The 15,616-nt window shown below is 48.2% G+C and overlaps 1 protein-coding gene across 3 annotated transcripts in view; it reads left to right on the top strand.

The window, feature by feature from the left end:
* The window catches only part of TRIO (trio Rho guanine nucleotide exchange factor), a 353,227-nt gene that overhangs the window by 203,562 nt on the left and 134,049 nt on the right, over positions 1-15,616 (top strand). For all 3 annotated transcript variants that reach the window (XM_043601001.1, XM_043601003.1, XM_043601009.1), the window contains exons 12-14: positions 9,584-9,753; positions 10,652-10,826; positions 15,105-15,300. In XM_043601001.1, the coding sequence (XP_043456936.1) occupies positions 9,584-9,753; positions 10,652-10,826; positions 15,105-15,300 (541 nt within the window). The remainder of the gene's footprint in view (positions 1-9,583; positions 9,754-10,651; positions 10,827-15,104; positions 15,301-15,616) is intronic.

Genomic DNA, 15,616 nt, shown 5'->3' with positions numbered 1-15,616 from the left:
CAAATCACTAAATTCTTGTGTTACCAGCCAAAGCTGCAAAATAAAGGATTTTTTTTCCCACCAAATAAGTATGCATAAAACACTAGTGTTAGCCCAGGGGGAGAGAGCGATGCTCTTCTCTAAAAGAGGCCCTTTTATCAGAAGAGTTTTATGTAAAGCATTATTTTTTTTTCTATAGGATAGTTAAAAAGTGGTTTAAATTCATGAATTTTCTATTTCTTCATACTGGTCCGATATTTTCAGGTAGAGAAAATTTTCATGTCAGCAGGGAAATGAGATGTTAGTGTAGAAAATTACTGAGTGGCCACTCAGTAAATGATTATTAAATGAATTAATAACATACTACATTATCTTTATTTGTAACTCGGCATTACAACAGCTGGGATTTAAAATTTGTAACTGTGCACAGACTCCAAATTTTATAATTTCTTGTTGAAGGGTCAGCCCTCAATGGAGAGTTGCAAATGTCTGCTTTAATTCACTGTTTGTAGATTGGCCTCAATTAATATAATAGAGAGGAGAGGCCCTTCAGCTGAATGTCAAGCCAGTCCAATATTATAGGTCTTAAAATGTCCAGCTTAAAATGGATGTATATGTGATCTGGTTTACTTGCTGGACTTTTTAATAGAGCATTTTTAATGTTCTTGATTTTTTTATTTTGGCACTCAGCTTCATGAACTAAATGTGATAGCTCTTTGGTTAATTGAGAGAAGTACATCATCCATATGCATTTCTGGTATGTATTGTTTGTTACTGGTTATTGTTTTTATCGAGTAAGTGGTGGGAAGCTTGATCGGCAGCAACGTGTGAGGGTTTTGTCAGGAAAGCTGGAAAGCTCTAGATAAGAAAAGGCTTCTTTGGTTTTGTTGTTTGTTTTCCTTTCTTTGAAGCCCAAAATTGAGAGCCCTGAGATCAAGGAAAGGTTGGGCTTTGTGCCTGCACCAGCGAAGCCCATGGATATGAGCAGAAAATAGGTTTCATCAACTTTCACTTTGCTTTTTTGTTCTCAAGGAGACTGCTCTTTGGACTGCCTTAGAAGAAGCGAAAGATCAAAATGAGTGAAGATTTTATAAGAAAGGATTTATTTCTTCCAAGGGAGTTCAAGTCTCTATTCCAAGACAGTTAGACCCTTGGGTAGTGAGAGAACCTGATGGTTGGGTCTGTTGATCTTTAAGGAGGGGTGAGAAAGGGGGGCATGCCAGGGGGCTGGCAATGCAGAAAGCAGAGTTCACACAGCACACAGGTGAGGTCGGTCAGTCCTAGGCAGAGTTCTAGAAAAGGCAGTTGATAAACTGCCAGTAGAGAAAGAAGTGAATGAATGGGTTATAGCATGTTAACTGTATTTCACTCTGTACTCGGTTTCTGGTTTGATGAAGGGCATGCAGTGGAATTACTGAGCATTAAACCAGGCATTTAACATCTAATTTGTAGACGAAACAGGAAAGTATGGGCAATCTCTTAGTACAGTCACTGGAATCAGACTGCTGAATGGCTGGGAAAAAGCGTCAACTGAGGGAGTCACTTATCACAAGACCAGCACTGTCCTTATCCTTCCAAGCTGCTCTGATAGTGAGGTATTACTCATCGTACGCGGTTTGTGAGTAAGGAAGTAATTTCTAGTCCAGACCCACGGTTGGATCAGACTTGCTGATGGCGGTGGCCAAGGGAGGTGGTAGACCCGTCACCTCAGTGGGACCTGAGGCTGGCAGATGGGTGGGTTTCATCCCTGGCATCACCTTCTGTAGGGGAGCCTTCCGTGCCATTGTCGTGTCTTTGAACTGACCGTACTAATGTATTCAGAACTTTTATGTCCCAATGTGACATCTGGAAGGAATGCTCTTCGGAATTCAGACACCCTGAAAACCCTCCTTTGTTGTGTTGGGAGCTGTTTATGTTGAAAATGGGGAAAATTGCCACCAAACAGGGACAGACTTGGTGCTGCAGCAGAAATCACCTTGGCTACCTGGGAAGCCTTGCAAGTGAGACCATCGTTGCAGGGCCTGTTAGTAGATGACCTCGGTGAGGCTGCAGGACGATGTCTCCCTTGAGTGTCTCTGTCCCCATGCAGAAAATCTGTGAGTGGAAGTATTGGCATGGAAAGCACGCTTATTATCAAGGTCTAGGTCAGGGTCTGTCAGATACAGAGGATCCCTAAACATGTCAGCAGGAATAGGTCAAAATCCAACATGGACATTTCATTCATGGGTTTTAATAGGAGTCTTTTGAATCAGAAACACTCAGGTTATGAAGTAAGGGTCACGTGTGGCCACAGCACATGTGAAAACAACAACCTTACACATGTTCATGAACATGGTGCACAAGTGCCGTGCCCCGAAGTAACGCCTGTGGCTGTCGTGAGCAAAAGCACGGGAGAAAAATCACAACTGGGGGTCAGTCATCTTGCCGTGCACTGCTGGTTGGATCGCACGTGATGTTTCCTTTGCTCCCCAGCCCCCACTTTGCAAGGGGGGAGTGTCCAGAGGGGAGTGAGCTGGTGTGGAAGGAGTTCCTGTTCCTGCCCTGCGGGCAGAGTCCAGGGAATGAAGTGTTACCCTTGGGACAAGGGACGGCAGACTGCACGAGTGCTCGCTGTCTCCGGAGATTTGCAGAGCCAAGGATGAATTACACTGTGACTAACTGCAGGCTGTTTCAGGGAGACCGTGGCTGCTCTCAAAATGACGCAGCGGGGCGCCTGGGTGGCGCAGTCGGTTAAGCGTCCGACTTCAGCCAGGTCACGATCTCGCGGTCCGTGAGTTCGAGCCCCACGTCGGGCTCTGGGCTGATGGCTCGGAGCCTGGAGCCTGTTTCCGATTCTGTGTCTCCCTCTCTCTCTCTGCCCCTCCCCCGTTCATGCTCTGTCTCTCTCTGTCCCTAAAAAAATAAATAAACGTTGAAAAAAAAATTAAAAAAAAAAAAAAATGACGCAGGGGCGGGAAGGAGCTCTTCCCACTTTGAAACCTCCAGGAGAGTGCTTTATGCTTTGGCAATGTTGGGAAAAGAGAAAAAATAAATTCCTCATCTCAAAATCTCTGTTCTTCACGAAGTAGACTTTGTGTAAATATTTGGGTGGTTGAGGTTCACGCTCTGACCTTGGTCTCTGTGTGGGCCCTCTGCCCAGGTACAGCACCTGTCCCTCACCTTGTCCTTGATTGCCCATCCGTACCTTCCACCGTCCAGTGCTGCGGTACCCACAAGGCGTCCCCTCTTCACGGGGGGCCGCCCTCACATGCTCCGGCTTGCTTCTCCTTCTCTCCCCTCTCTTACACATACGTGCATTGGTATTATTTCTTGATACAGACTTTGATTTGTCCCTCATCCCTCCCCCAGTAATCTGATGGGCTTCCTTCATAAACCTCATCATATTAAGGCATCTTTTATCACCCACCCAAGAATAACGTGGTACTCCTCAAACCCTTACTCCTCCATAATCAGGGCAGCAGGCGTGTGCACCATTTCAGGCTGGAGAATGCGCTGCACGTGGCTGGAACAGTTCCCCTTTGACCCCTGATGCTTATACCTAGAACTGAATCACGATTTCTGTGCACAGTGGGTGCCCCCTGAAATCCCGTCTGTAAGTTGCCATTGAAACTACCTACTTCTGCTCCTGATTTGCAGCTTCTGCTGGAAGGCGGGGGGGGGGGGGGGGGGGGGGGAGTGGTGCAGCTTTTGTGCTTCCCACACTCCCTTACAGCTTCCCCATCCCCTTGGTATCCAGATGGTTGTCCCCGTGGTAAACAAGAGTAGGGAAACAGATAAGAGTGGTGGTAGCTTCTGTTTATAAAGTGCTTGAAGTAACTGAGCACGTTCACATGTCTGTAGCCACTTCATTTGATTCTCAAACTGACTTTGCCAGTTAGGGAAGATCCCATTTCATAGAGAAATCCTGGAGTAGAGGGTTCCAAGTATTTTCCCAACGCCACGCTCAGACAGAGGGCCACATCTGGTGAGTTGTGCCCCACCTCCAGATGGAGCGGGCTTGTAGGCTGTGTTCAGACTTTGCATCTGAGAGAGGTTGCAGCTGAAGGAGTCCCCAAATCTCAGGCCTCCGATCCTACCACCTGCCGAATCGGCTGGAAGGTCAGCCTTTCCCGGGACATGTCACACCAACAAGTCCCTCTGGGAGCCTTCGAGGTCTCCTGTCTTAATTAGCGAGGAAGGGGATTTTCCCAGCAGGGCTGCAGCTCCTCCTTTAGGCTCTGCCCAGCACAGAGCTGAAGGGGAGGGGGCTGCAGTGGGGGTGCACCTGGGCCACACCCAGCCAGCTGCCACTGGACCTGGGACCCGGGCTGTCACATCTTTATCGCGGGGGTCCTGCCCCCAGAACCTCACATGTCTCCCTAGCCCAGCCTTCGCTGTGGATGGATCCTGGTCCAGGAACCAGGTCTGTACATGGCCGCAGCCAAGTTGTGGGCTGGGTTCAAGTTCCCATCCTTGGAATGCTGGTGGCCACCACTCGGATGGCCTCTAGGGGGCGGTGTTGCCCACCTCAGGCTGTGGGCCACAGCTTTCCACGTGGGGTCCATGCCGCTGAGTGCCTGGGTAGAATGCAGCGCCTCTTGCTGTGGGCAGAGGTTGATCTCTTTATGGTAAATGACAGCATGCACCAAAGTGCAGTTTTTTTCATGCCTAGAAACGTACGGTAAAATTTCACAGGCATCCTAGAGACTTTTCTCATTCTTTTATTCAGAGGTTATTTTAGGCATCGTATGTACTAATTTAACAGCTTAAAAATAGACTTTACCTTAATTTTACTGCATTATGATATGCATCAGTTCATCACCAACTGACAGCAGAAATGACTTTTATCTGAGAATCCTTTTTTTTTCCAAATTGAATGAGAATATTTTCTGTAGTACCAGGAAAAAAAATTCTAAAGTGGCAAAGGATTTTTGAGCATTTTGACATTATGGATTTAAATAGAACCTTCCTCCTTCTACCTCATTTATTGTTCCCCTTTCAACTGCCTCATCCCAGGATCCATTTCTGTGGTTTCCTCTTTGGGGTGGCCCTTGGCCGGTTCCACAGCTGGCCAGGCAGGGTGAGCCCAGTCCACTGTGGATGCATGTTCAAGTGTCCAGGATGTGCAGGAAATAAACTTAGGAGGGAAGGAAAAGGCTTGACCCACAAATCCTCATGCCGCTTCCCCTGGAACCAAGGGGAAGTGGTGTCTATGGACTCTGGTGGACTAATTCCAGCCCCTTTTCCTCATACTATTTTTAGGTGTAAAAAGATGTAAATGCAGGATGGTGTTAAGTCTACCAGACTAAGTGACATATTTTGAACAGTAGATAGGAACCTGGATACGTTCGGAAAACTATCTAGCAAAGGAAGACTTTTATTTATTTACCTTCTAAAGTTTATTTACTTATTTTAGGAGGGGAGGGGCAGAGAGAGAGAGAGAGAGAGAGAGAGAGAGAGAGAGAGAGAGAGAGAGGAGAGAATCCCAAGCGGGCTCCATGCGGCCAACACAGAGCCTGATGTGGAGCTTAAACCCACGAAGCCACGAGATCGCGACCTGAGCCGAAACTGAGAGCTGGATGCTCAACCAACTGAGCCACCCAGGCCCCCCCACTCCCATTTATCTCATCTCATCTTATCTACTTATTTTTATTCGAGAGAGAGATAGAGCACGCACAGGGGAGGGGCAGAGGGGGAGAGATTCTCAGGCAGGCTCCACATTCAGCACAGAGCCTGACATGGGTCCTGATCCCACAACCCTGGGACCAGGACCTGAGCCAAAATCAAAAGTCGGACAGTCAACCCACTGAGCTACCCAGTCACCCCAGGCACCCCAAGTACTAGCCACTTTTTTTGTATTTTTACAAGAACAGGACTAGTAATAGTGGCTCACATTTACTTATTTCTTTACTCTGCACGTGTCCACTCATTTAATCTTGCCGGCAGCTGTCTGAGCTGGGCACTTAGGCCCCGTGTTACAGATGAGAAATCAGAGCCGTGGTCCCGGGTAAGTAACTTGCCTGAGGCCACAGCCTAGGAAATGTTAAGGCAGGATAGAGAGTCAAGCGATCTAGCTTCAGAAGCCACACTCTTAATTGTGCTTCCATATTACCTTAGAAGTGTTTTGTTTTAATCATCTCTTAAGCTGTTGCCGTGGAGTTATGTAGAAACACACTTACGCCCCATGCCCCAGGCCAGTTCCGAGCATTGGTTTTGATCTCCCGTCTCCTGTTCACAGTGTATGGAAGTGAAGCTGCACTCCAGTGCACGAGCACTGTTTCTGAGGACTCGGCGTGTGATACGCATGCCTCTCTCCGCATTCCGTATGTGTCTCCAGTTTTCACCCATTCACCTGCCGCCCATCACCTGGGGCTGGCTCACAGACAGGCGCACTCCAGGTGACGCCCCTTTTCCTGGTTCTCTCACACAGTGACGAGGTAGGGGCAGCTCCTGGGCAGCATGTGTATTAAGGTGGAAGGTGACAGTTGAGATTGTGAGAGAAAGGGACTGAAGAATTGAGGTTTTGTTTATCAGTTGTCCTCTGCAGTGGAATAAATGTAGTTGAACAGGCCCACCTTTTCATAGTGTTTATCGGCAGACGGGGATCAGAAGGTGGGAGGGCTGCAGGGCCACCTGTGGCTGAGAGGGTTTGGGAACCAAGTAGGAGGCAGGTTACCAGGAAGCTGCTGAACTCGTTTCAGCTAGAAAAGCCTACCTTTTAGATAACAGATTCTGTATGTTTTTGGTTAAATATTTTGACGTGCTAACATGTTTTGGTGAAATTTTGGTTTTTGCTCAGTGCAGCCTAAGTGACACATCCCTGGTTTCGTTTACCGAATCCTGGCTCTTCACTTCATTTGAGTGGCTTGTTATATATACCTCAGGTGATTACATTTTACAGAGCCCCGCTGATCACCTAGCGCTCTCCTACGCCGCCTGTCTTCTTGCCCTCCGAGTGGCTCCTCGAGGCCGGTCTTGGTCTGAGGATCCCTATTTAGTGATCTGGGTTTCGGAGAGATTCCGTGATGTCTTAGGTCACAGAGCCAATGCTTTGTTAGAGTATCTCTTCGATCCATAATGCTGCTGCTGTGCAATGTGACCTCTAGAACATGGAAGGTTTTTCTTAGGAGCAAATTGGGAGATTCCTCGTGGCCATCATGCCGTCACCCTTCCGTTTATAAATGCAACAACCATGTTCATGAGGGTTCAGGAGTTAGACGAGAGCAAACAGGAGCACCAACAAACCCAGAAGAGTGTGTTCGTGATTATGGGCCCTTTACAGATGGTGCAGAACGTTGGTCCGTATTTGGTGAACACTGAGTGGTATTTTTGGTGCTGAAGTACCGTGTCAGTGCGCGTGGGATTGGATCTGGAGGTCTCTTTTCCAGTGCAAGCTTAGCACCAGCGGTTGCTGTTGCCCGTGACCTGAGGGTGGGTTCGTCACGGGGGCTTCTTTTCCTTGACCTGCAAGAGCCAAGAGTTGAACCGGCTCAGCTCTAAAACTCCTTTAAATTAAAATTCTGGAATCGTATGAAATTTGATAACTGACACACAAAAAAAGAAAAACCAACCTGGGTAGATACTAAGAAATAAAGTAACAGATGCTTTATTTAATGTTTTTAGTAAAATGAAATCTTAGGATCCCAGGTAGTGTGACTGACAAATAAAGTCATTGGCCTTTACTTCCCATGTTTTTTTAACTGACCTGCCATGTTTAAAATACTGATCTGACAGAAGCATCTGGATACTTTGTTTCTAACTAAAGCTACATTTAACAGCAAAAGAATTCTTAGAAAGTTAGCTTGTCTTGCCATCATTAGTAAGTGGGGAATTGCTAATTAAAACCATAATGAGATGGCACTCATCTGAAATGACTAAAATGAAAAAGGCTGATCTTATCAGAAATTGGTGAGGCAGTGGAGGAACTGGAAGTTTCATAGAGCGCTGGCAGGAACATGACAGGGTGCAGCCTGGGGAAACACAGTTTGGCAGTTTGTTAAAAATTTAAACCTACACCTGTCATAGCATCCAGCCACTCTACACATATATATCATTCAAAAAAAGGAAAACATAGGTGCACAGAGACTGTGCACAGACGTTCCTAAGAGTTGTGTAGTGGCCAAAAAGTGGAAACAGCTCCAGTGCCATCAAGAGCTGAGTGGCTGAACTGTGCCCCGCACCCAGGCTGGAGTACACGTCCACGGTGGAACTCCACCGTTGATACGTACAACTGTATGGATGAATGTCAAAATAATTTTGTCAAAGGAAAGCCAGACCAAAAATAGAGTCAGTCCATACTTACACACTTTTTCAAGAAAATGCAAGCTAATCTATAGTGACAGAAAGCAGATGGGTGATTGCCTGGGGCAGGAGGACAGAGCGAGACAGAGGGGTTAGAGGGCACAGGAGGACTTGGGGTGATGGAGCTGTTCGCTGTGGACAACAGGGGTCTCTCCGTGGGTGTGTCCATATGTTAAAAACTTAAGAAATTGTATCCTGGAAATTTGTGCAGTTTATTGTATGTCAGTTACACCTCCTCATAGGGCAGTTTTCAAAAAAGATAAGCTCAGAAACAAAAGACCAAGTCCAGCATTTATTTTGGCAAGCACGGTTTTGCTACGTGTTAGCCACAAAGGCCAGCACGGCTGGTCAATGTCAGGGGAAGAGGTGATGTCTGTGACGGATGCTTGGAAGATAAGGGGGTGGGGGGGGGGGGGAGGGGCAATTCTTACATCCCCGGGGAAGCAGGAAGCGTTTTCTCCTCACACAAACTGCTTCCCAGCCCCCAGGGCCTGCTTGGCCTAATTAAACATCCTTTTCAGTTTACTGACTGGCGCTCCGGAGAATCCGAGGAGGCGGTGGTGGGCTTCCCAGAGATGGGAGACGTGCTCTGCTCCCACCAGGCCTAACGGGCTTCTTGCCACCGTTGTTCCAAGTTGTCTTCACCCATCCACGTCCCCAGGCGCAGTTGTGATGGTTGTGGAATGGAGGTGTTGAAGTGTTCCCGTTGTGCACACTCCTTTCACTGAAGGACCGCGTCGCGGCCGGCTTGGCCGTGGCCCGGGATGGGCGAGGTTACCGAGCACCGCGCCTCATCCGAATCTCCCGCCAGGCGTGGCGATGACTTTATTCCACCACATCATAGGCTTCCTTCTTCTCTGAGCGATGCAGAGCAGCCACATCTGAGCAGTGGTTTAATTATTAATAATGGATTGTAGTAGTGCCCTTGCTAAAAATAAAATAAAACTATCCATCTGCTAAACAAGAGTCAGAGGATGTGTGGAAGAATGCGTTATGCTTAGCAGATGTTTTGGTTGGTGGAGGGGGTGTCTCTCCTATTCCTCTGACTCTCGGACTGAGCCCAGGAAGGATCGGAAAGACTGACTTCCCTTCCCTTTCCTCTCTTTGCTTTTGTGACAGTCCCCTCCGGCTCTGTGCCTGTGTGTTTTCACCAGGCGGTGGTGGCCCGCTGATTTTTGGGGGGGGGGGGCCAGAGCCGTTCGGGCCGTGCCCCTGCCCCCTTCCCGTCCCTGGGAGCCGGCCGCCTCGCTTGCCTCCCAGCGGGGTCACTCGGGGAGGGGGCCTCTCCGGGGAGGGGGGCTCACTGCGCCCTGTCCTTCCACAGCTGTGGACGTGGCTGGAGGAGCTGCAGAAGGAGCTTCTGGATGATGTGTATGCCGAGTCGGTGGAGGCCGTGCAGGACCTCATCAAGCGCTTTGGCCAGCAGCAGCAGACGACCCTGCAAGTGACGGTGAACGTGATCAAGGAAGGGGAGGACCTCATACAGCAGCTGAGGTGGGCCGGTCCCCTCCTCCCGCCCGCATCCCCTGGAGCCGGCCAGGGAACAATGAGCTGGAATTCCCTGTCCTGCTAGGTGGGGAGCAAATAACATGTCTGCATACAGAGGACAGTAACCTCCCTTTCTTTCTCTTTTTTGTTTTTTTCCCTCTCTGACTGGTTGTTTTTTTTTTTTTAACTCAATGATTTTTCTCATCACGGCATTGACTAATAAACTTTCCCAGAACTCGGCTTTTATTAATATGTCCTGTTAACAGCTACCTGGTAACTATCGGAACTTCCTTACAAGCCGGGCTGATTTAAACCTCCCAGAACTATGTCCTTCAGACCCTGAGTGACCTGTGTCCCCAGAGGATGGTGGGTGTCCCTGTCGCGGGAGCAGAGGCTGGGGGAGACCAGGCCCCAGGTGTCACTTTCCTCCCTGCTCTGCGGGGGCTGGAAGCAGACTTCCTTTATTGGATCCTTCAAGGACAGCTTCTCAAACCATTACTGCTAACTTCACGTGATGCTCACTTTGCCGCGAGTCAGGGGAAAGGGACTCAATAAAGGCCCGATTGATTGCATTAGAGTTTAACCCCTTGTTCCTGATGGGACTCCACCGTTTTAGCAAGCAGGGATCGTGGATTCTGTTCTCTCTACCTAAGGAGAAGAGTGGCTACAGTGAAGCGCTTCGGAAGTCACTTTCTGGAGCTACTAGGCTGCTTTGCAGGGGGACGGTGGGCGGTGCGGGGGACAGTCTTCGGTGTGGCCACAGACCTGGCGGCTGGCTCGCAGGAGGAAGCCCAGTGTTGTTGCTTCCTGCCGGCCTTCCTCCCCCTGAAGTCTGCGCGGCCGGATCCGGTGTCTGGCGATGGGAGACTTTCTCATGCCGCCCCGTCCCCTCTCCCTTCCGCAGGGACTCTGCCATTTCCAGCAACAAGACCCCCCACAACAGCTCCATCAGCCACATCGAGACGGTGCTGCAGCAGCTGGATGAGGCCCAGGCCCAGATGGAGGAGCTCTTCCAGGAGCGCAAGATCAAGCTGGAGCTCTTCCTGCAGCTGCGAGTGTTCGAGAGGGATGCCATCGATGTGAGTGCCCCCTCCTCGTCCCCCGCCGGTTCCGGCATCTTCTCCCCCTGCATTCGGGGCAGGACAGAGGAAGGAAGGCTTGCGTCTTGCCCTGCGAGCCGAGGGGGCTGTGCTGGAAGCCGCACCGTACAGCAGGACGGAGCACAGCCTGTGTGAGCGCAGCCGAGCCCGTCTGGCTGCGTCCTGGCCTGTTGGGCCCGGGGCCGGGTCCCACGCAGCCCTCCCCTTGTCTGAGGCACACACTTGAGGCCGCCACTCTCCCCTGTTCTTTCTGTCCCTCCCCTCCCTGCCCCCTGCCCCCTGCCCCCGCCTGCCTCCACCAGGAGCGAGAATAAGGCTCGTCAGTGGTGATAGCATTTGCAGAGAGCAGGAAATCCAGTCTTTTCCAAGGAGTGTGCTCAGATGATCTTTCATCCTTGCCTACAAATTGCCCCTTATCTGTGAGTTTCTTTCCTTTTACTTCAACAAAAGGCCGTTTCTTAATGTGCCAGGGAAGATCTGAGTTTTGAACCTGATGAACTGCAAGCCCAAGTAAGTATAATTGGATGATGCCGAATCTGTCTGTGAAACATGAATGAAGGAACCAAAACTCACTTGGCCCAGATGAGGCCAGTCTCCCGGTGCCTGTCAGCTTCACGTGGCTGGTGGAGCACGTTGCCCAGGCAGTCTGGAGGGCATGCCCTGCCCGCGCAAGGGCCTCGAGGGCATGCAGACCCAGACCCTAAATCCACTGGGGCAGAGGGACGGTGGGGCCTCGCGTAGACTGCTTCACTTACCTCGGCTGAGGGGAGGATGCTCTGCTGAAGTGGGCTTCACCTGCGTCTCTCGGGCCTGTCTGTAGGCCCAGCTCTGCGTGTGGTACAAGGACCAGGCCAGGCCCTGTGTGAGGCCTCTCAGGGGGGGGGCCTTGGTTGGCCACTTGTCTAAACTTCCCTCAGTGTTTTCATTAAAGAAAGGCCTTCTCAGCTGTTCTTATCATCATCTCTGGTTCATGACAAGAGAGGAATTAAACCCTATGCACATTGTCTGGTAAAATCTGCTCTCAGTCTTGATGTTTAGAGACACATGAAGCCAGGTAGGGAAAAGGCACGCTGTCCTCAGCTCTTTAAGGACCTGCCCACGGCCTGGGCCTGCAGTCCAGCTTCCAGGTTGCTGGCGGTATGAACAGAAGACCCAGCATGGCTGTTTTCCTCTCTGATCTCTACTTCAGATGAATTGCTTTTGTAAACTTAGCTGCTTGTTGAATAGTTTCAGTTTGGAAACAGGCATTATTTGAAGTTTCTCTTCAAGACATGTTGATATTTCAAAAAAAAAAAAAAATCTCTTGGCTTCATCTGTATTATTGCTACTTTAAAGGGAAAAAATTTAATTGTATTTCCATTATCAACAAACTAGTGTTTTAATATGTAGTTCAGAAACCAGAAACCTACATTTTCTCCACACCAAAGCTACAAAGTTCCAAGTGGCCTTAATAAAGCCGGTGTGCCAGGCCAGGGGTAAGTGCTTTCCTGAGCTAAGAAAATTAAACCCACAGTGCAGTCACAGGCCAGCTACAGTGTAGTTTAAAAGCTTTTTAAAATGTCACAGCCTAAGAGCCTCTTTTCTCTGGAGTAATCCTAAAACATGAAAACCTGAGCAGTTAGGACTTCAGCTGGGATTTCCTCCCTTATCTGGGAAAATGCTCCATCTGACTGCTCATGTGAGGAGTTATCTTTATGGTAGAAACTTATCTATTCCTTGGCCAATTGTTTTTTAGATGTTTATTTATTTTTGAGAGAGAGCGCGAGCGGGGGAGGGGACAGAGTATCCAAAGTGGGCTCCACACTGACAGCACAGAGCCCGATGCAGGGCTCAAACCCACAAACCGTTGAGATCATACCTGAGCTGAAGTTGGATGCTCGTCCGACTGAGCCCCCCAGGCGCCCCGGATCTAGGTTTTCTGCGCTGAGAATGTTCCTGTTTCGGCCTCTTCCTATTTCCAGGGAAAACCTGCTCGATTGCTCTGGAAACAACGGAGTCATTCCTACAGCGTCCTGTGACAGTTTGTTTATGGAACACAGTTATATGTACCATTAGGAAGAGAAGTAACACAAGTTGTTTCTCCAGAATTGGTATTCAAAAGTCATTTCCACTTTCTTGAGCTTTGTTTCTGCCACCAATTTCTTGTCTTCACATGTGTGATTGACAAACTGTGACTGTAAGCCTTGGGCAGGATTGCTCCTGATGATCTTTTGATCATGGCCATCGCCGGGGTTTCTTGAAGCTTGGTGAGCGTTTTCAAATCCCGCTGGTTCTAGCACATCCATCTTTATTTACTGTCCGCTGCTTGAGTGCTGTCTGAGCCCTATCGCTGTCTCCATGAGACGTTAGCGCTAAGTCTGTACCTCACCACCACACCCAAGTCTCTCCTGCCTCAGTGTCAAAAAACAAACGTTAAGAAAGAAGATTCCCCTTAGAGGTAAAGATTAAAGGTATGGTCATCTCCTTCCTTGTTAAAAATACTTCCCCTCAGTGGCTTTTTGGCTTATGTGTAATTTAACATTATTTAAATTTATCAATTTTATAAATTAATGTAAATGCATATACTGTATGCAGACCTCTCTAATGAAAGAGTAAACCTGGAAGATTTGTGCCATAGGCATTTGGGGAAGCCTTCAGTTTTTATTACCTTTTATCTCCTCGCTGGATTCTGTGTCAACTCTCTGACATTTCTCAGATTTTCAAACTCATGTGGTTACTGCTCGTCTAGATAAAGTAAATCGGGACCCATGGGGAATGTTATTCCACTGAAGTGTATAATACAGTATTCTTTCACAAGAAGTTTTTTTCTTCCTTTCTGGATTCTGTAACTTCTCATCTTAATTTTTTAAAGTGTATTACAAACATTTTCAAACCTGCACCAAAGTTGCAAGGATCGTACAGTGAATGCCCATGTGCCTGTCTCCCAAATGTAGCACGATTGTGTGTTCCCTGTGGCAGATCCCCCTTCTTTTGTTATTGTTGTGCTGTAGTAGTTGAGAGAAAAGCTTTGTCCGCTTATCATTTCACTCCTGAAGACTCTTAAGTATCTCTCCAAAGTAAGACCTTTTCTTATATAACCAGAGTCCTTGCTCTCTAGGACCCTGCTTCTCTCGGACCCTCTATGGGTGGCCCCTACTGGGCATGTGGGCACTGTGCCCACATAGGATACTTAGCCTTTCTGTCCAGAATCGTCTCTTCAGCTAGCCTTCTTTTCCTCCTGCCGTGACTTGTGGAAATAACTGCGTCAGCTGAAGAAACCAGGTCCCACGTTCTGCATTCGCTTAGTGATTTCTTCTGTTTAACTAGTTTTCTTTCCCTGGTGCTCCTTATAAACTTGGAGTTTAGATGTAAAGACCTGATTGAGATTCCAGGTCTATTTCTGTGCCAGATGCTCCACAGGACCCACAGCTTCTCCTGTCAGAGGTTGGTCCTGTCTGGCCCCACTTCTGTGGGGCGCAGAGGTTGGTCTGCGGGATGAGGATGGGGCAGCCTGACCCTCCCGCTGGGTCCCCTCTTTCTTTCCATTACAGTTAACTGCACAATGATCATTGTCTGAACAGCTGTTTCACTAGAATTAAAAAAATAATTAGAACAAACTTTCTAATTTTATTATTTCTGCATTTGATAACTAGATATATCTATAAAGGATAACCTTTCTTCATTGTTATAGGCTTAAATAATTTTTTAATTACCAATTTTAGGATGAAGATTGGTCTCCTGTCAACCTCTAATCAGAAGAATTTTTCATGTGGGGTGCCTGGGTGGCTCAGTCGGTTAAGCTTCTGACTCTTGGTTTTGGCTCAGGTCATGATCTCACGGTTCATGAGTTCAACCCCCACGTTGGTCTCTGCACTGACAGCACAGAGCCTGCTTGGGATACTTCCTGCCCCTGTCCTGCTCGTGATATCTCTCTCTCTCTCTCTCTCTCTCGATAAATAAATACATAAATACATAAGTAAACAAACACGAAGGGGAAAAAAGTTTTTCATTTAATTTTAGGCTTTTTAACTCTTCTTTTTTTAAAAAGTACCATTAGGGGTTAATGTGTTTTTGTATGTTTGATAAACTTTGTTCAGTTGTGGTAGGTTTTTGTGTCTAACTGTCCCATCTGTGGCCCATGGAAGCCTCGACAGCTGGCTTCCATGTCCCCGGGACCCGGTCACATTCCTTTCTTCCTTACTTGGCGCAGTGAGGGGTCGCAGCACATGTTCGTTATTTTGTAAGTCTCGGTCCTAAGGAGATGCTCTCCTCTGTCAGATCATCTCAGACCTTGAGTCTTGGAATGATGAGCTTTCTCAGCAAATGAACGACTTTGACACAGAAGATCTCACAATAGCGGAACAGCGCCTGCAGCACCACGCAGACAAAGCTCTGACCATGAATAACTTAACCTTCGATGTCATCCACCAAGGGCAGGACCTTCTGCAGTATGTCAATGAAGTGCAGGCCTCTGGTAAGGAGTGCATTTCGGTCTGTGTCACTTGTGGGGTTTTTATCGTGTGTGTGTGTGTGTGTGTGTGTGTGATGTGTGATGTGCGATGGCTGCAAAGCATGGTCAGCCCCTGTGACGTAGATGTTCTAGGTACCTGCTCTTCGAAAGGAACGTTTTGGCTGTTTTGTGTTCACACGTGATCACCTGTGACATTATGATTAGTGTACTTAGCCCTTAATACTCTTGGCTTGTCATTTCAGGTAGCATGAACGCTAATTGTCCATGAATGAAATGTGAATCTCCAACAAATTTTTCACATTCTTTATTTTTTTCTTAG

The sequence above is a fragment of the Prionailurus bengalensis genome, chromosome A1 (assembly GCF_016509475.1).
Source record: "Prionailurus bengalensis isolate Pbe53 chromosome A1, Fcat_Pben_1.1_paternal_pri, whole genome shotgun sequence".
In the NCBI taxonomy this organism is placed as follows: Eukaryota; Metazoa; Chordata; class Mammalia; order Carnivora; family Felidae; genus Prionailurus; species Prionailurus bengalensis.
This window is presented reverse-complemented; position numbering and strand designations above follow the sequence as displayed.